At 40.2% G+C, this 21587-nt stretch overlaps 1 protein-coding gene across 4 annotated transcripts in view; it reads left to right on the top strand.

The window, feature by feature from the left end:
• Nucleotides 1-20218, top strand: part of brip1 (BRCA1 interacting protein C-terminal helicase 1) — an 89174-nt gene extending 68956 nt beyond the window's left edge. For 3 of the 4 annotated variants that reach the window (XM_036001311.1, XM_036001310.1, XM_031285476.2), the window contains one exon: nucleotides 20010-20217. In XM_036001311.1, the coding sequence (XP_035857204.1) occupies nucleotides 20010-20066 (57 nt within the window). In that variant the 3' untranslated portion in view covers nucleotides 20067-20217. Of the gene's footprint in view, nucleotides 1-20009 lie in introns of all 4 variants that reach the window. The other variant, XM_036001312.1, reaches the window with a different exon arrangement.
• Nucleotides 20219-21587: the final 1369 nt, after the last annotated feature.

Below are 21587 nucleotides of genomic sequence, written 5' to 3'. Positions count from 1 at the left end.
AAATTCTGGCAATAGAATTGTCATTTTGCCATTGTAGGTATTTGGGTGGGCTGTAGCACTTCTTGCCCAACACTATGTCTAGGGTACTAGTATACCTAACACCAGTCCTAACAGTTAGCGTATACAAATATGTCTTTGTGGCCTACTGGTTCTGGACACATGTCATGGGGGCACAATTAAAATTCAGGGCATTTGTTGCATGTCATAACAGGTTCAAATAATATGGTTGCCATTGCTCGAATAATTCTATATTCGTAAATAAAAAATCTGTTTGTCTGTGAACTTTTTTGCAGCGTCACTAATCGTATGCCTTGATACGGAATGTTAACATATGTTGTTTCAACATACAATCATTATTCTGGGACAGGCCCTTCTTCGCACAACCGCAAGAGGTCACTTGTTAGAAAGGCGAAAACATGGGCTATTTTGAGCTGTTTGAATGACCAATACTGTTGTTTTTCTTATGAGGACAGTCCATATTGTTCATAAAGCCACTACAGAAATTAGTGCAAAAGATACTGTGATGCTGTTATTCGACTTTCTGTGTCTGATCCAAGTAGCGGGCGTGGTTTAGGTGTGTGGCAGACGTGATAGACAGATGGTTCATCCAATCGCCTGCCAGGTGTTTTTTTGAAAGTGCCTGCTCTAAAATGATTGGTGTGAAACAAAGAGATTTAAACTCTCTTTGTAATCAACAAATCTTGCGTAAAGCAACGAGCATTTTGTCTTCTTCAGATCATGTTCTTCAAAGTGAATTTTCTCTGTTGCCATCAAGACGTTATATTTTACCTGCTTCTAAAACTAATCGCCACTCTAACTCTTTTATTCCTGCTGCAATTTGTCTTTTAAATGGATAACTACTCTCTAGTGTGTAGGCCTATGTGAAGGCTTGTGTGCTATATGTATTTGTGTGTTGTCTGTAGCTGCTCTTAAAGAAATGCCCCATGTGGGATTAATAAAGTTGTTGAATACAGTATAGATGGACAATGACCCAAAACATACCGCGGAAGAAACACAGGAGTTTTTTAAGGCAAACAAATATTCTGCAATGGCCGAATCAATCACCTGATGTCAACCCGATCGAGCATGCATTTCACTTGCTGAAGGCAAAACTAAAGGCAGAAAGACCCACAGACAAACACACTCCCTAATGTGATTATAATATCAAGGTGCTTATGTTGTCAATATGTCCTAACATGAACTTCCAAGCATTTCTTTTCTTATTTTCACTCATACTGTTTTTGTGTAATGCCAGGTTTTTTTCCCCGACATTGTTTGCTCAAATGCTGTAAAACTGGGAGGCAGAATGAAGAGATGAAAGGCAGCAAAGAAAAGAAAACTTGTCAGTAACTGCTATGTTGATCCCTGTGTACCAGAAAAAGTCCTACATCAGTCAGTCATGTAGGTGGTAGAGGTGCAGCAGCAAATAATTTACCAGAGCTAAAGCCATAGGATCATGAGAGTGCAAACATGATTATTGACAGAAACACAAAAGGAGGTTTAGGATAGTCTCATCCCAGCTGTGTGAAATTTCAGCCAAATACAGTCATGTGCAAAGAGGGTAGGCAGGTGACAGTGTCAGAGAACATGAGGACCCACCCCCACAACCAAGTTGTATGCAGTTTCCTTTATTCTCTGTTCTTGTGGTTTTCAATCATGACCCAGTTTTGGGGGGACAAAGCCCCTCACACCCCTGTTGTGCTTATAATAGCTATGTCTCCAATTAATAGGGCAGCCTGTATTTTTATGTGCGTGCATCGTGTATACTGATCATGAGGCAACCTAATAAGCCTTTTTCTGTGACACAAAGATGTTGCAGACATGCTGTCTTTGCCTTTGCCCACCTCCTGCTTGAGTCTTTAAGCCTTATTGCCCTTGACACGCTGCCCTGCAGAGAATTAAGTCATCCCATTTGTCTTACTCATTGTGGACAGAGTGGGGCACTGTTTCCCTACTTTGCCTGAAGAGACTCATGTGATTAAGCAGTGAATAGTGTTTGAGCCTCCAAGGGCTCACCATTGGGCTTTGTTGCTAGGTTTTACTGTGATGTCTATTGTGTCAGCAGCAATAAAGAGACATCTGTTTCTTAAGCTAATTCTGCTCATTTGCTGTTCCAACAAAGCACTCTAACGTGAGTGGCTTACCCAGAGACTACAAGACTGCCATCGTTCAATTCATCTTGTCACTTTTGTTTTGCCAATCTGTCCAAACAGATTTGCTGTTGCCGAAATTAAGCGCAAGAAGGAATGTTGAAACAAGTTAATGAGACGATCAAGGGTCCCAGGATAGAGACCATTTATAAGGACACAAGCAGAGCAGAGCTGAGCCTAAACCAACACTTGTATCCCTGGGGATGAACCATTAACAACACCAGTTAGCAGGAAATGATTGGTCACTGCTCTGTGTGCAGCTGATCTATAGAGTAGAGCCCCGGCTGAGCCTGGGGTTGTTCTGAAACCATTTGCTATAATGGCACTGCTTTAGCCTACCACATAAACATGTGGAGATGGATTGTAGCCACACTAGAGTGTTTTGCTATTGGTGCCACTGGGTGAAAAGAAGCCATGAGGAGTTTATTTTGAAAAATGCCAACAGATGACATCACCAGTGCCTCTCTAAGACTATGATTGCTTAGCTTTGACTTTCAGTGTTTGGCCCTTATGCCTATGGTCATGTTGGATTCTGCAGCTTTTGGTGCTGTTGGATTGGAATGTGTTGTACTGTGAGGTCTACCATCATTGTTATAAATTCGGTCGAAAAAATATTAGAAACACCTTTTAGCTAGGTGTTACTTACTAAACTGAGTATATGGTTGCTCTGTGGTGGCATGTCAAATGGTACAGGATACTATATCACTTAATGCATCTGCTATATTCTCCTTTTGAGACTTTTTCATTATTCTGTGTGTTAAACTGTGTATTTGTATTCATTATGTCCATTTTATGCAGCAATTGGCCAGGTGTGTGGAGGTGTTAAATTAAAGCAGGGTTTGAACGTCTCTCCCAAGTTCCCTTTTTTTCAATACTACTTTCGACACTTTTTGTGTGCAACACCATGAATGCATTCAAGCATACTGTCCAAAGGTATGCACCATTATCCCTATTTGTACGATTAATTGGGTCAAGACTACATAGACATGCAAGTGTGGCCATTTGGGAACAGGTAAAACACTTTTTGGGATATGGTTTCAATTCAATTCAATTTTATTTATAGTATCAAATCATAACAAGAGTTATCTCGAGACACTTTACAGATAGAGTAGGTCTAGACCACACTCTATAAAGCCCCAACAATTCCAATAGTTCCCCCAAGAGCAAGCATTAGCAGTGGCTATTGCGACAGTGGCGAGGAAAAACTCCCTTTTAGGAAGAAACCTCGGCAGACCCAGACTCTTGGTGGGCGGTGTCTGACGGTTGGGGTTATGACGGTACAGGATGTAGCGTGGCACAGCAGAGCATGGGTGGACGTGGTGGACGCAGCAGGACGTAGCCGGGCATTGCAGGGAATCGCAGAGCGTAGCAGGGTGTAGCAGGTCCATAGCCACAGCTGCACCCAAGACCCAGGTCTTGGTGTCGCCCTAATCCGAGGCGATGTTCTGGGCGAAGAAGAAACATAAGGACTCCGGGGAGTAAACTCCCCAGAGCTAGGTGAGTAACAAGCACTTCTGAGACAGGATGTGCATAAAAGGAAACAAAAGAAAAGATCGTGTCATAAGAAGGAACTTCCTCGGCAGTCTAGAATTATAACAGCATAACTAGGAGAGGCACTATATTATTGATTATACGATAGGTAAATCTGATGACTGTAAAGAGAAGCAGAGAAAAGCAGGGGTGCTGTGTCTGCAGCTATACACCCTGCCCCGCCGGTCTAGGCGTTCACTGCAACTCCTCACTCCCTAACTATAAGCTTTATCAAAGAGGAGAGTTTTCAGTTTAGTCTTAAATGTAGCGACGGTGTCTGCCCCCCGAACCCAGATTGGGAGCTGGTTCCACAGGAGAGGAGCCTGATAGCTGAAGGCTCTGCCTCCCATTCTACTTTTAGAGACTCTAGGAACCACAAGTAACTCTGCATTCTGGGAGCGTAGTGCTCTAGTGGGACAATAAGGTACTAAGAGGTCCTCAAGATATGAAGGAGCTTGACCATTTAGAGCTTTATAGGTCAGAAGAAGGATTTTAAATTCAATCCTGGATTTTACAGGAAGCCAATGGAGAGAAGCTAATACAGGAGAAATATGATCTCTTTTCTTAGTTCTTGTCAGAACACACGCTGCAGCATTCTGGATCAGCTGGAGAGTCCTAACGGGCTTATTTGAGCATCCTGATAATAAGGAATTACAGTAGTCCAGCCTGGAAGTAACGAATGCATGGACTAGTTTTTCTGCATCGTTTTGAGATAGGATGTTCCTAATTTTAGCAATGTTACGAAGGTGAAAAAAGGCTGTTCTAGAGGTGTGTTTTAGATGGGCGTTAAAGGATAGATCCTGATCAAAAATAACTCCTAGATTTCTGACAGTAGTACTGGAGGCCAGGGCAATGCCATCCAGAGTAATTATATCTTCGGCTAATGAGGTTCGTAGGGGTTTGGAGCCCAGGACAATAACTTCGGTTTTGTTTGAGTTTAACATCAGGAAATTGTAGGCCATCCATGATTTTATATCTTTAATGCAAGCTTGAAGTTTAGCTAGCTGGCTGGTTTCGTCTGGCTTGATTGACAGATATAATTGGGTGTCATCCGCATAACAGTGAAAGTTAATTGAGTGTTTCCTAATAATATTGCCTAGAGGAAGCATATATAAGGAGAATAGAATTGGTCCAAGCACTGAGCCTTGAGGAACGCCATGGTTAATTTTAGCGTAATTGGAGGGTTTATTGTTAACATTAACAAATTGCGATCGATCAGAGAAGTAGGACTCAAACCAGTTTAGTGCGATTCCTTTAATGCCAACTAAATGTTCCAGTCTCTGTAAGAGGATGGTATGGTCAATAGTATCGAATGCAGCACTAAGATCTAATAAGACAAGTACGGAGACAAGTCCTTTGTCTGATGCAGTTAGAAGATCGTTAGTGATTTTCACCAGTGCCGTCTCTGTGCTATGATGCTTTCTAAATCCTGACTGAAAGTCCTCAAATAAGCTATTGCTATGTAGAAAATCACATAACTGATTAGCGACTACTTTCTCAAGGATCTTGGAGAGAAAGGGAAGGTTAGATATAGGTCTATAGTTGGCTAAGACCTCAGGATCGAGGGTGGGTTTTTTCAGTAGAGGTTTTATCACAGCTACTTTAAATGACTGCGGTACATAACCTGTCAATAAAGACATATTTATCATATCTAGCAATGAAGTGTTAACCACGGGTAACGCTTCTTTAAGTAGCCTCGTTGGGATGGGGTCCAAGAGACAGGTAGATGGCTTAGCTGAAGAGACCTTTAGCATTAATTGTTGAGGGTTTATAGGATAAAAGCAATCTAAGTATATGTCAGGTCTAGTCGTTCTTTCTAGCAGTCTGTCAGTTAAAGGTGACCCATTAGAGGTTGGGGGAAAGAGGTGATGAATAGTATCTCTAATTGTTATAATTTTATCGTTAAAGAAACTCATGAAGTCGTCACTACTCAGAGCTATAGGAATAGATGGCTCAATAGAGCTGTGGCTATCTGTCAGCCTGGCTACAGTGCTGAAAAGAAACCTTGGGTTGTTCTTATTTTCTTCTATTAGTGATGAATAGTAGTCTGATCTGGCCTTTCTTAGGGTCTTCCTATAGGTTTTCAGACTGTCTTGCCAGTCTAAACGAGATTCTTCCAGTTTGGTGGAACGCCATTTACTTTCAAGTTTGCGCGAGATTTGCTTTAATTTACGAGTTTGGGAGTTATACCAAGGTGCTAGTTTCCTTTGCTTCATCGTCTTCTTTTTAAGGGGAGCAACAGAGTCTAAAGTCGTCCGTAGGCAGGCCGTAGCATCGTCTACGAAATGATCAATTTGAGAGGGACTAAAGTTTACATAAAGATCCTCTGTTATATTACGGCACCTTAATGAGTTTAGTGCTGTTGGAATATCTTCCTTAAATTTAGCTATAGCACTGTCAGATAGGCTTCTAGCGTAGAAGCTTTTATCTAATTTCGTATAATCGGGTAGTAAGAATGTGGTCTGATAATAAAGGATTTTGCGGGAATACTATTACGGTTTGAAGTTCATTTGAAGCATAACCTTTAGTTTTTGCAATATTCTGTAACTTTGTTTATTCTTTTGTTTTCTTAATACTGATGTGTATTTCCTACCAAGTCAGGTTCCAATATAAATTCATTAGCATACTTAACTGAATTTTGTATACTAATTAAAAACAAACCTAATAATAATAATTTATACTTTATTAATCCCGCAAGGGAAATTACAATGTTTTCACTCTGTTGTTAGAATACACATTACACACACAGGCCTGAAATACACACACATGCTCAGTACCTATACATGCACTAATGGAGAGATGTCAGAGTGAGGGGGCTGCCGCTGTCGATTGACAGGTGCCCCGAGCTGTTGGGAGTTCGGTGCCTTGCGCCCAGCTACCAGTTCACCACCATGAGGACTTGAACCGCGACCCTCCGGTTCCCAACCCAACTCCCTACAGACTGAGCTACTGCCACCCATATTCATGTTCTTATTGGGTGTAAACTCTCCCAGCACCACACATTTTTGTTTTGATGACCTTACTGCTTGCAGCTGTTAACTGATTAAAAAAATTGTACAAACCAAACACAGGGATTCCCTCAAAATAAACACTCATGTCATTGGAACAAAAACATCCCCGCACACTCTCACCTAATGAGCACACACTTACAGCACAAACAGCAGCGAGACAAAAAAAACATGCAGAAGAGACGAGAATAAGCTGCATAGCAAACAAGGGAGTGGAGCTTAAAAAAATTCTCAGGCAACAGGGCCTGTGGGTGTCAGGGAGAGCTCTACCTCTCACCTTTTGAATTGTGTTTGCACACACGTGTTTGCTTGCCTGTCTGTGTGTGTGTGTGTGTGTGTGTATGTTTGCACATAAGTATGGATAAAGGTGTAATGTTTGCTCTCTAGCCTGCTTGACAGGTGTCTCTCATCTAAAGCCCTATCCAGTTTTGGCCTTTCAGCAACACTGAGTGATAATGGAAAAATAAGCTTCGTAGGGAGAGGAAATCTGAGAGACGTGATTAATTGCAGTCAGGCCTTTGTATTCACTGACTTTGAGAAATGGACTGTCGGGTGTCACTGTCCTAATAATTGTTCCTCCACCCAGTCAATACTTACTATATGTAAATGTAACAAAGGTTATTTCATGAATACTTAACATAGACGCTAATATGTCTGCTTGATCACAGTAGAGTTTGATAATGTTCAGGCATCGTTTATCTTAAATACACTGCTGATGACATCTGCGTTTCTATTTTTCCACTTCAGCCGCAAGTGGCGCTGTCTGCTCTATTACATATGTCATGTGACATACTCTAGGTCAAAATCAACAAGTCCTTCAATTTAAAGTTTGTAACTGCCCGTTGGAATGACCCATAGAAAAATAAATCTGCTTTATGATGTGACTTTTAATAGAATTTCCGTCTGAATATTTACAGAAATCACATTTATACATAATTGAAAGTGCATGTTACTAAAATTGATCAAGTACTTTTCATGTTAACTTTTCACTTAACTTTTTTTTAATAGCTGTTTGAAGGTTTTCTTTATAGTGTGTTTTTATTAGTAGTGAAAAGTAACTAAGTACATTCAGTACTTTGCCTCAGTACCACCTTAAAGTACACATTCTTTACTTCAGTTTAAATTTTGTGCTACTTTAAGCTTTCACCCCACTGCAATTACGAAGAAAATATTATACTATTTACTTGACCAAATTTGTCGCATAGCTTTAGTTACTTGTTACTTTGTAGATTATTATTTTAAAAAATCTATAATGAGTATCTGAAATAGAATACATTGTTTTACAGTATTTTAACTACCAAAAGGAACATAAAGTAGTTAAAATTAGCTGTAACATTAAAAAGACTTTGAATCCATCAGTAATAATAATCCTATAATATAACTGTATCCATTCTGTTCGCATAATACTCATTGATATTAAAATATTCCTATTTTTACTTTAGTAATGAAAATGAATATTTCCTCCACCACTAGTGGCTATCCCTGTTGTCATCTCCAGACCCAGCCAGACAGTTATCTGTGTGTGGATTGCACAGGGCAGCCTGCACCTCAGGAACCTGCACTTAAAGTGGTGTTTACCCCTCCTTCTCTCTCTCGCACATCCTCTCTGTCTTCCTCTCTCACATACAGTGTAGGGTACATGCTCCTGCTGCAGCAGATTGTATAATTATATCAGGATGTTGTTTGTGCTATCAGAAATGTTGCTAGTCATTGTTTGGGCTGTGTCTGTTTATGTGAGATGAGTGCCAGTGATAGCAAACCTTGGCTCCATACTTTTGCTATCTAAGCCATCAGAGATAGCAGCTCCTACACTTCTTCACATAACACACCCTTTTATGCAACTCCTTGTTTTAAATGATTGAGACATGTGGACATGTGGTGTCAGGAAAAGCTAAAAGTTAAATCATTTAACGTCTGATACATTCTTGCTTCCGCTATGCAGAAACCTCAGGAGATGTGTTTGCAGGGTGAGCGGATGTTTTTCAAAGACAGAAAGGAGGACATAGATCCTATCCAGCCCATTAACTGTAATTGTGCTTGTTTAATGTTGATTTGACGAGAAGTAGGGCCTGTAGGAAGAAGGCAACGGAAGGGGAGGTGTCATCCTCTCACATCAGACATGAGGCTCTGGGGCCAGGAGGAGAGGAGGTGCAAATGAGTTTAGGTCACAACGAAAAAGGGACTGCAAGATGGTTGTGATAAGTTCCCCCTGCGGTTGCCCACCCTTCCTGGCCCTGGTGATGATAATAACTCAGCTTGTTTTGCCTTCACTACCTCATGATAGAAGCCAAGGGCTACATGACAAGACTCTAAACAAACACTTGAGATGATAAAGGACAGACAGCTGGTTCACACAAGTGAGACTAGTCATGATCTAAAAAGGCTTTTACACTGGAGACACTGAAACGTGTTGCTTTTTCTGCATGACCTTACATTCTTTCTTCATAGCCTTTAATGTTACACTCTAATAATCCTGTTAACCCGCAGTGAACATGCTAACCACTTTGTTTAGTGACAGGAACATGACCTCTATCTAAAGTCCAAGGCAGATGACAAGACTTGGGACCATGATTTGCCCATTGCAGTCTAACAGTGTGAAACCCTGTTTTGATACTGGAATGAAGATGGGGTGAAGGAGCTGCTTCTGACAACTTTTGTAACTTTCCAAAGTAGACAATCTGACAATTATGCTCACTTTACGGGCTGGATGTGTGAAAGTTTGGAAGAAGCCAGTGTCCTCTTTTAAGATCTTTTTTTCATTTTTTAACTACTTCCGCCACTTTTTGTGTGTACAACCCAGTGAAACATCATGAATGCATTTGAGTCTGAATGTGTCCCCATTTGTACGATTAAGTGCGTGTCCCCCCTCTCTTTGGCGGCAGCCTTTTCGCTATTCTGAAAACACTTTTGCCTTTAGACTTGGTTGGAAGAGTTTGACAGGCTATTGTCTGTACACACAAACATGTTTATACATGTTGGTCGACTTGTTTGGTCTGCATGTGTAGTCTGCCCATTGATAACATTTGCTGCAGGCTGACACACGGACCCCTCACAGACATGAGCAGATGACAAAATGTCGACCACATGGAGCCTCTTGGACCCTTGCGGCCATCAGATGCAGAAAGTATAATTTGTGCTTGAGACTGGAGATGAACAGTAACCAATGAGAGGAAATTGGGGTAGGGTGGAGGCAGCAGACACTCCAAAACACTGTATTGCCCTGTGCCTCGTCAGGCTCTATTACTACAAAGCTGAAAGTAAACAAACCAGAGGTCACACAGCAACTTATAGCATTCTTCTTCTTGTTAAATATCATTTGCTCCAGTTGTGGATCACTCCAACTAGAATGATATTGTAATTGGTACACCTCATCTGAGATGACTTGTGGTGTTTGGGTGTCCATATGTCAACATGACATAGTCTGGAACAAAAATTGTCTCGAAGTGTGAGCACTACAGAAATTCAGACATTTTAAAAGTCCTGTAGTCTATTTGCTGCTTCCGTGACCTGATCTGTTAATTGTTCTTTCAGACCAACACAACTGCAGTTTGCTCCCTCTTACATGATGAAAACAAGCTTGATACGTGTTAGAATGTGTTATGTAAAATGTTTCCTGCCAATAGCTGCTGTCACAATCCGTCCTGGAGCTGTTTTGGAACACATTATGGAGTTTTAAATCCAACATAATGGGATCACCCATTAAGTACCCTTTCAAACAGCTACACTAACAGGATGTGCAACCCGTTCTTCAGCCATCAACCTGGCTGCACTGCATTAAGTAGACACCTGATTTGATAGTCGAGCTTTGCCAGTTCGTCACAGCTTAAGCCCTGAGGGGATGAGCCACAAATCACCTGCTAAGACTCTTTGGAGTCAGAGCTGAGGAACTAAATCCCCAATTTTACCTTTCTTACCTGTTCTTAGTCCTCTTACTGTATGCTCACTCCGCAGGACACAGAGCTGTCCGGCATGGCTGAATGGTAATCCAACACCTGCTGTAAGGACACCTGGTGTCCAGATTTACTGAGATTGCATTCCAAGGGCAAGGGCTGTTTTTTACACCTCAGTTGATTAGCCTAATTGCAGAGGTTGTGTTGTAGTCATTAATACATGTATGCAAATCTAGTTAGTGGCATCTTGGTACCCTGTACAATTGATGTGCTCTTTGAGATCTTATTGGAGGTTCAAGGACGGATGGAAAGCTTGTTGTGATTTTCTGAGTTTCTGGTGGCGATATAACAAAGAGCAAAGCTGTTTTGAAAGGAAAAACTAATCTTTGAATTCTTTACACTTCCTTTCTAAGATTTTATTTGAACAACATTCATGGAAATTACGTTTGACTACTATTGGAAACTTTCCTCTTTCCTTTCAAAACACATTTTTTGTAAATGTAATTTTATTAAATTCACACAACCTTTCTACAAAATCTCATCCCAAATTATTACCACAGTTCCTGACTATTTAATTGGTCTGTTGGCTTTCATTGTCATGATATAATATCAGATCAACTATTAAGTTAATCGCCAAGTATTTTCATAATTGATTAATTGGTAAAAATTAAAAATTCTCTAAATCCAGCTTCTTAAATGTGAATATTTTCTAGTTTCTTCATGACTCTATGACAGTAAACTGAATATCTTTGAGTTGTGGACAAAACAAGACATTTGAGGACGTCATCTTGGGCTTTGGGAAAAACGTATCAACGTTTGTCAGCATTTTTGACAATGAAAATAATCATTAGTTTAAGCCCTACTTAATAATGAGGAACGCATAAGCTGCCCTTTATCTGAACTAGATAGCAAGGCTGTTGTCAACGTGGCACTGACATCACTAATGCTAAATATCTTGTTTGTTGATGTGGTAGAAACTTGAAGGGGACTTGACGTAGCATGCTCAGGGCCACGCTTTCTTGTGTCACATCTTAAAACGGGCATAGATATCCCATTGTTAGGGTGAGATGAAACTTGAGCACTGACATTTTTTGAATTATTGCTAGTTAATTATGAGTTATTTCATCAAAATGTGTCCTGGCCTGCTCACAGTCCTCCTGTCTGTTCTGTTTTTGTTTTCCTTCCACTGACCGGTCAGGTGACAACTACAAATGGCAAATGTAATTAAAAGAAACAGAAGACATAAATTCAGTCTAACTGGGAATGTATTTCCGTTTTATTTGACGACACTGTATGTAACATTGTTAGGCATGTGTACTGTGAGAGCAGAGGAAACAGGTTGGACCAATCGTGATCTTGTTTTGTTTGATACCATCAGGAGCCTACCTGCATAGAGCGTGCAAAATGACGAACTTAGTTGTCTTACGCCTCTCACCCAGCCTTTCTTTAGGTACTTAATCACCTTCAGGAGGATAGTTCCTCCTTTGGCTAACCTGCCCATCAGCAGCGTGTGATCCCCTGTAAACCGTACTTAACAAACTAAATACTTGATCCGACCAGGCTGGCAGCTAAAGATGCTCTAAGGAGCCGGCTCAGAGCATTGTGATTACAGACTTAATAGAAGACAAACATCGTAGTAGGATATATGTGACCGCTCTGCCGTGTAAATCTCACCTTTACCTGTCCCGTCTTGGCCATTGCTAACTGGCTGTTCTTAAGGAGTTCTTTCTGGCAAAGGTTGTTTTTCTTCTTAAAATACAGTGATGTTGGTGTGAAAATGAGGTCATTCAGCTTTTTGTTGGCGTGATAATGACTTATTTATAATATGTTGGTGAAATATGACCACTCAGAATTTATTTTGCACAAGTTACAAGTTCATGAGAAAGACGAGGCAAAAAAACCCATAGGGACTTATTCACAACCTTTGTCTGAATAGTATAAACGACATTTACAACATCAATCAACAAAGCTACAAGTAGATAAAGTATTCAACAATAACAGTATTTTGTGTATACCCTGCCTGGGCAAATCTCTTTTTCCAAAATAGATTTAATTATTTTTTAAAGATCCCACATAACGTCTTGAAGGAAATTAAGATTTCCACAAATGAGAAAAAGGATTCATGAAGCTCCATCATTTGGCTCCACAAACCAAATTCCATTTGTATTTGATTGGTGTCTCAGTGAGTATCTCAGTAGGTAAAACCATAGTGTAAAGTGAGAAAAAAAGTGAAGTTATAAATTTAATTATATAAAAAATATATCTAATTAAACCTATTGTTAACTGTTCAGATGATACCTAATAAATATAGACATTGTGACATTTTGACATCCTAAGACAAATGCAGATGCCCCACCCCGGGGGAATAATTTGATCCCTATTTGATATAACACATTTCAGCCAGTAGAGGGAATAGGTACTCCAAGAGGAGAGCCTCCTACTCCCAAGCCTCATTGTCTCATTGCATACTATTACCTTGCAATTCCACGTCTTCTCGACCTATTTGTACAGTGTGTGTGCACACTGATGTCATACCACCTTCCCGAGAGAACAGCAGGAGTGCACCAGTCTGTTTTGTCTTTGTTCATCAGCTATTTGTAACTGTGTTGAAATAACCAAGCTTGGCAAGCTAGGAATCCATCTCCTACCTGTAGCTAAACATCAAGACAAGATCTGAAAAAAGAATTATTATACCTTTCAGGATGAGTTCATCTGAGGAAGTTTCCTTTACCTTATTGAGATGGTTAAATAGGGGCATGTACTTTGAAAGGACCCACTTAGCCGCGATGAATGGGGTGGGGGGGGGGGGGCTTTGTGTGTGCTTGCCTAGAAAGCCAGACATCAAATAGGCTCCAGCCAGAGGTGAAATAGGGCTGAGTGGGTTAAAGGAAATAATTAGGGATCCAAAGGGTGCATCTCAGAGCTCACTTGGTTGATGGCGAGGCAGGCGTGTTATCAAGAAACATTTTGGTCATGGCTAAGTTTTTTTTTTTTTTTTTTAAGTTTTCCATCATTAGCATGTAGCAAGTTAGCTCCCATGTTTCACCTTGTGGTTTGTAATTAAAAATTGTATTTTAGACCAGAGCAGAAGGAAGCAGAATCAAGAAGTTGTTAATTTAAGTCATACTGACTGAATTTAGAGTCAGATTGGCCAACAACAGCTAAACAGGTCTTGGTTATGTATTCACTATATAGCACACACTTTGGAACGAGCATTACTATACTGTGTGTGTGTGTGTGTGTGTGTGTGTTTCAGTAGCAACTGTCATTTGCCCAAGACATTAAAGGAAAAAAAAAAAACATTTTGCTTAGCCAAGTTTACCTTCACTTTTATGTACAAGCAATACAAAATAGCAATAGCTGTTTGCTTTTTACAAGGAATGAATAGTTTATATTCAGTTGGAGGATGACTATTCAAGTCTTCTTTTTTTTTTTTTTTTTTTCGAAGTAGACAAATCTGTTATTCATTATTAGCAGGGCTTAGCTTTACAAGCCACATGATGCAGATAGCAAAAAATGGTTGCTTATAGTAGATGCAAGAGAACAAGGATTATTGTATTTGAATGGAATAACGTCTTATTATTGTTGTTTGTTAACAATAATAGTTGACATTGAAATTTACCCTTTATTTACTCTTTCACATCCAAAGGCGATGTTGATTGCAGCATAAAAGTAATAGCCAAACAGTAAATTACAGGGTCCATTAACGATGTTTACAAGTACATACATAAAAAGACGCGTGCAGACAAAACACAGCCAGATAGGGAGAGCAGGAGGCAATAAGTGGTAACAACAGTTATAGGTTAACATGCAAATGTCCAGTACATGGATCAGTAGCTCCTTGCATTAATTAATCCACAAGTAGGTCAGGGTCAAAGGTGCAGTTACATCTATAACCTAATCAGTGGAGGCCCTATAATTAATTATGACTCATCAGTGTGACAGACACTAGTGTTACAGTCGACCAGTATTTTTGCACATATATGTTTTCATGTCAACATGTCACACAGATAGCCTAACGCCTGAAAGCAGGGTGAAACTGCAAACCGCTGTCAAAGGAATAGTTCAACATTTTGGAAAATACTATTTTTTTTAACAAACTATTGTTTTAAAGAAAGTCAGATAATGATAAGATGATGAAGCAAAGCATGATGGACAATTTTATCACATTCTGATAATTACAAAGTTAATACAAATTTACTTTATTCTGAGGCAAATGTGCTTTTCTGGAGAAATTATTTTATTTTCATTGTGTTGTGTGTGCCCCCTCTCTGAAATCAAACCATCTCCTTCCTTCTTTCCTCCCAAAACTCTCAAACTCGTATTAAGCATGTTGTTAGCTAGAAAGCTAGGCACCAAAAATTCAAACTGTCATGTAGGATGTTGTGCAGTCTCTGGGCGTAGCGGTTGTCGACCACAAGATAGATTTGTACGCTTCCTGCTTCTTGAACCACTGTGTGTTTTCTTAATTTTCATGTTAAATACATAATACACAGCATGCAAATAACACAGCTAGGCTAGCAGTTTTCTCCTGCTTCCTAGCCCAGTTCAGACCAAAGATTTGCGACCAGTTGAAACTTGCAACTACTTGCAACACACCAGTCTGCAGCGTTCTAATAGTGCGTTCCATTTGTACTCGGAACTCGGATTTTCCGAGGTCAAAGTCGGAAACAAGCCCCCTGACCTCGGATTTCTGAGCTCGGAACTCGGGCAACCACCGCCAAAAATTTGAAAACAGTCATACAGTACATGCATTAATTTCCTTTTGGTTAGATTACTGCAATGCACTTTACTCATGTCTCTCACAACAAAACTTCAATAAACTTCAGCTCATTTGAAATGCCGCAGCCAGACTCATAACCAGGTCCAACAGGAGAGAACACATAACATCAATTTTAAAATCACTTCATTGGCTCCCAGTCCGTTTTAGAGTGGATTTTAACATTTTAATGATGTGCTCGTATGGGGATAGCTACAAAAATACATATCTGACATTACTCATACGAGCCTAAATGTAACCTGAGATCCTCTGGTAGGTCACTCTTAGTCACAACCTGGTCAAAACTAAAGGTGATCTGGCCTTTTCAGCTCGGGCCCCTCAGTTGTGGCATGTCCTGCAGGAGGAGATCAGGGAAGCCAACACATTGTCTTCTTTTAAGTCTGCCTGGGAATATGTAAACATAAGCTCTTCCGGTCTGCGTGCCGTAAATCATTTATTTTTAATAATAAATCTTATACCGTTGGAAAGCCTGTTTAGTTCCCTTTCAAATGGTGCCCCATTTGTAAGGAACATGCATTTGTGGGATGAGCAGCAGCGCTGAGTCTTTGGGTTGCGCCCATGAAACATTTGTCAAATCTTCTCTTGAGCGGCTGTGGCTCAGTGGTAGAGCGGTTGCCTGCCAGTCGGAAGGTTGGTGGTTCAATCCCCTCCCCTGCCACAAATGTTTCCTGCAGTCCCATGTCGAAGTGTCCTTGGGCAAGACACTAAACCCCGAGTTGCCCCCGATGCTGTGTATTGGAGTGCAAATGTGTGTGAGTGTTTATCTGATGAGCAGGTGGCACCTTGTACGGCAGCTTCGGCCACAGTGTATGAATGTGTGTGTTACTATGTAAAAGCGGTTTGCGTAGTCGTTAAGTAGTCGTTAAGACTAGAAAAGCGCTATATAAAAACAGTCCATTTACATTTCTCTGCCAATGCCAAACAGCTTATTCTGCATTGACTCATTTGGTGTTTGGTGATTGAAGTTTGAAGAAACAGACATATTGGCAATTTAACATTTTATTCATTTCACAAACAGGAGCCTCAGTAGCGTGTGGAAGAACCATACACAGCCACAACAGCCTGGCACCTCCTCCTCATGCTGGTCACCAGCCTGGTCACACACTGCTGTGGGATGGCATCCCATTCTTCAACCAGCATTTGTCGCAAGTCAGCCAACGTGGTTGTATTGGTCACTCTGGCATGAACAGCACGCCCAAGCTGATCCCACAAGTGTTCAATGGGGTTGAGGTCAGGACTGCTGGCAGGCCATTCCATCCTCTCCACTCCCACATTCTGGAAGTAGTCTCTGATAAACCCCGCCCTGTGGGGGCGAGCGTTGTCATCTTGGAGGATAGAGCTCGGTCCCAGACTGTGGAGATATGGGATTGCCACTGGTTGCAGAATCTCATCTCTATATCTCTCTTCATTGAGATTGCCTCCAGTGATGACAAGTAGGGGTGTCACGATTCTCCAAATCCTCGATTCGATTACATTTTCGATTCTAAGGTCACGATTCGATTCAATTCTCGATTTTTACATTATTTATTTATTTTTAGACTAGACTTTTATGCAATATAATATCTGACCTTTGTTTGCAATGTGCCACATTACATTGTCAAATTTAAAACATGTATTAACAACATAATGTAACAATAACATATCTTCAGTCAATTGGAAACTTAACAATTTATCTTGCAGACGCTTCGCAGCACACAGTGGCTGTGCAAGAGAGCAGAGAGGAAGACTCGGCAGTCCCCTAACTTGTTGCTCTCTCTAATATAACCAATACACTGTAAGCTGCTCTGTTTAGGCTACAAAACGTTCATGCAGGCTGAAATTCAACCGTGCAGTTTTGTTGGGATTAAGCTATAAGCAGAAGGAATCTCTGCTAGCTGCTAGGCTAATGTGCAATGGTGTTTTGTCGACAACGCGAACGTTGTCAACATAACTCACTGGAAATCCAAAACACTTCCACACCGGTGACTTCAGTGAAAGAGGAGGGGGTTCAAGTTCTGTTGATAGGTCTGCTACATCTGCAGTTACCATGCTATCTTTTGACTGGCTGTAGCTAAGTTAGAGGAGGTTGACTGACTCGCAGCACTTCAACACGTGTGTTTTTTTCCGCTTGGCAAGCCGGACGTGACATGGGGGCGTGGCAGTATCGACGATTCCATTTTTTTATTCAATATTCAAGATTGTGGCTTAATTTCGATAAATTTCGATTTAAAATCGAAATCGTGACACCTTAATGAAAAGCTTTGTTTTTCCAGTGAGTGAGATGCCGCCCCACACCATCACACTGCCTCCATCAAAAGGTGTTACCGTGTCACCGTGTTATCGGTGCAGCAATCAGCATAGCGTTCTCCGCGTCTTCTCCACACTTTGACCCTATGATCCAACTGCCGTAGGCAGAATCATCCAATCCACCAAACACCAAACGAGTCAGTGGCAGAAAAAGCTGTTTGGTATTGGCAGAGAAGATTTGGCAAATTTTTCATGAGTGCAACCCACATACTCAGCGCTGCTGCTCATCCCACAAATGCATGTTCCTTACAAATGGGGCACCATTTAAAAGGGAACTAAACAGGCTTTCCAATGGTATAAGATTTATTGCCAAAAAGCATTGTTACCACAGAGAAATAATCTACCAAACAGAAATTTCCTTACTTTTTGTGCTAAGTTTATATAATGTAGGGATAGCCAATCTTCTCCTTAATGGTCTTCTTTGCATATTTCTGGTCATATAGATGCATCGCTATTAAATTGAGACTGTTTCATAACAAGTTAAACAGTCCTTGTAGTTGCTTTAAGGCTCGTAATACATTACACTTCCCATGCTTGTTCTTGCTGCTTAGTCAGTCCGTCTCCACTCAGTTTCTGAAGTTGTTTGTTTATTTAATGTGTTCATTCAATAATTTTTCATATACTAATTTTGGCATATAGGTTGATGTGATCAATTAGTTCTCAATCTCTTCACATTGCTTCATGTTGATATCTTAACACAAATCCTCAATTTTCTTACTCAGATGACACTAGAAAAAATCTGCCCAATGATAAAATGCTATCGCAGATAGCGGTAAACACTCACAATCACGTTGATTTCTCAAGCATTTTATGAATTATTTTGGGAAAAGTTTTTCTCAAAATCTCCTGCTAATTTGTTACCCTGCTTGGAGGAGGCAGAGCATGTCTTAATTTTTGTTTTGCAATCTGCAATATTTCACTGTATTTCTCCAAAATAGTGTGGACTATATGTATGCCTTACTTTGGTGATGACTTTGAGAGTACTTTGGGTTATATTTATTTTTGTTTTCATTCATTTGAAAGTTGCTTCAAGGCCACAAGCCCAAAGACAACTTTGTACTGTATGTTTGTCTGTTCCTGCTCTGCTAACATTGTGCATCACTTCCAAAGAATGTGAGTTTTGTTTCAATATAAAATGTGTTTGTCCAATGTAAAATGTAAATATTCTGTGCCGTTTTCCTTTGTAAATGTCTAATCCTGGAATTCATCGTAATCATTATTCATTTTTACAGATGCTTTTATCCAAAGCCATTTTGAAATGTAGGGATCCTGTTTTATACAGCCGATTTAGCGTTGGTTTAAACTGCTGCCAACCAGCTGTATGTTTGATCAAGGGACACAAACACGGTTTAATGTCCCTCCACCAGAGCTTTAAACCCACAGCGTGCCCTTTTGGCCAAGTTCTCAAGCCTCCCACTCTTTTGTGCAGTACCCACTGTTGGTAATCCATCTGTGAGTATTGTGTTCTTCTGGCCTCCTGTACACAATTAATCATTTTTATGAAGAAGTAAAAGCAAGAATACTTGAAACACCTTAACATATTCATTATCCTTTACTTCTACTAATGCACAGTCACCCTGTGCTTATGGCACATGGATGGTAATCGGATGTAAAACCCCCAGCCTCTCCTCGTCCTTTCCATGGCAGATTTTCTGCATGTGGATCAAATCAGAATTATCCACTAATTGACTATTTACAGGGCTCGAGAAAATCCCTAATGGACTTGATATTAAACCCTCTCAGATATTTAAAGTGTCTTTTTGGAGTGCCTTGCCGAAAAACCAGGCTTTTTCTTTTTTACAAGACGGCCAAGTTAAGCCCATCAGTGTGTCGGAATGGGCCAGCCAAGCCCAGGCGGCTGTTAGATGGGATTATGGGACGACAGTAGGGAAGGGCAGTGCGACACAGGGGAGAGGGGAATGGCCAGATCTCCATTCAATGACTTCCAGATGGACTGCAGGCCCAGGTTCTCCCACTAGAGACTCAACTTGGTCAACTTGTGCTCCATAAGGGGCTTAAACTTGGCTTCTTTATAATGAGATTGACTGGGGTTTTATGTGGAAAGTTAGATAACATAAATTTCAATATGCCTGCCTGGCCCTTTAATGCACTATTAGTCTTTGACTAAAAAACTTGGACTATTTAACTGAACTCAGGGATCTTTGGTGTAAACTTGTTACCTTTCCTTTTGATGTCAATAGTACCTTATTTTAAACTTTTACTGTTGTGTTGGGTACAGCATTTCAGCATTACAAAATTACCAATTACTATTTCATATAAATTAATTGTTAGATATATCTTAATACATAAAACAACACTTTATTTTTTAGGGAACATATCAAACTTTGTTTTGTGTTTTTCACAGATATGGTTGGCCCCAGCAGCAGTCCAGTTCTGCTCTCTCATCCATATTAAAAGCTGAAGCTTAAACAGGACCAGAGTGAAGAGGTTACTAATGGTAGTATAGATGTGTATACATTCATATTTTTTTGTGCCATTATTTTTGTTACAGCCACATTTAGAATATAACATATATGTAAATCTGTTTACTGCATCTTGTGTTGTCAGTAATGTTCAAATAAATGGCATCCCCAGAAACATATGGAACCCTTAACATTATTTTGCAATTTTGTACACTACACAGGGTCATTGATGTTATATTATCACAAATTGCAGACAGTCAACAGTCAATTTGGTCATTACAGAATGCTTAATTTAAACATCCATACCCAGCCCTGACTCACGCTGGAATTTGTTTATAATGTACTAATATGCAACAGCAAATACATTTTAAGAGAAACGTAATGCCACCCCAAACTTTTTTTTTTTAAGCAATTAACATGATGTCTATCCTTTATTACAATTTAACCAAACCACAATCCTTTCTTCACCAAAGCGCTAGACTCCTCTAGGCCTCCAGAATTAAAGTCCTGCACTTTGTACATCCACCATCCACCCTGACCATCTCCTGTGTCTTGTGTGTGGCACAAACGTAGCACTTCCTTCACTTCCTTCAAACACATTAGTAGTATATGACCATAATTTCTAGGACAGAGGATGCTTTATAGTATTTACTGCAAATCACATACTTTGTATTACAGCTAACCATTTTGCAAAACATCCAGATGTGTTTTAGATTTTTGGATGTGGTCATCTTTCCAGGCAGCCATTGATTTCCATTTGTTTCTGTATTATATCTATTCTCTTGATTTTTAACAAAAAAGTTGGACACAAAGTAAACTTTCACAAAAAGTAATACAGACTTGATGTTCACTGCCAGGGATTACCCAACTCAAACAAGTTTCAACAGTCTGCCAATTGAAATTAATGGAAGCCAATCTGAACTTCAAAAACTGCACAGCATTCATTTGAAAACGGTCAGCAAAAAGGAAGACTATACATATACAATTTCCCAAAAATACTGCTATGGCCCTTTAAAGCAGCCATATTATGCTCATTTTCAGGTTCATAATTGTATTTTAAGGTTGTACCAGAATAGGTTTACATGGTTTAATTTTCAAAAAACACCATATTTGTGTTGTACTGCAGTGCTCTCGCTCACTGCTGCAGATCCTCTTTTCAGCTGGTCTCTGTTTTAGCTACAGAGTGAGACCTCTTTTCTTCTTCTTCTTCTGTACTATCTTCGATTGCACTGCACATGCCCAGTAGCTCAGATGTAGATCATGTCAGCTAGCTAGCTCCATAGACAGTAAAAGAAAGGCTGTTTCTACAACTTTGGTCAGTTACAAGGCAGGATTAGCTGGGAGACTTCTAAATGAGGGCACATATGTAAGTAGTTCTTTTGTAGATTATGGTGAACTTGTGTGTGTTGTAGCAGTGCTTTGCTATTGAGAACGAGGTAGCATGATAGCGTTAGCATGCTAGCGTTAGCCATAGCGTTAGCATGCTAACGCTACGAGCTAATGGTTGCGGTTAACCTGCT

This window comes from Sander lucioperca, chromosome 5 (assembly GCF_008315115.2).
Source record: "Sander lucioperca isolate FBNREF2018 chromosome 5, SLUC_FBN_1.2, whole genome shotgun sequence".
Lineage (NCBI taxonomy): Eukaryota > Metazoa > Chordata > Actinopteri > Perciformes > Percidae > Sander > Sander lucioperca.
The sequence above is the reverse complement of the archived record's forward strand: the minus strand, read 5'-3'. Positions and strand labels throughout refer to the sequence as shown.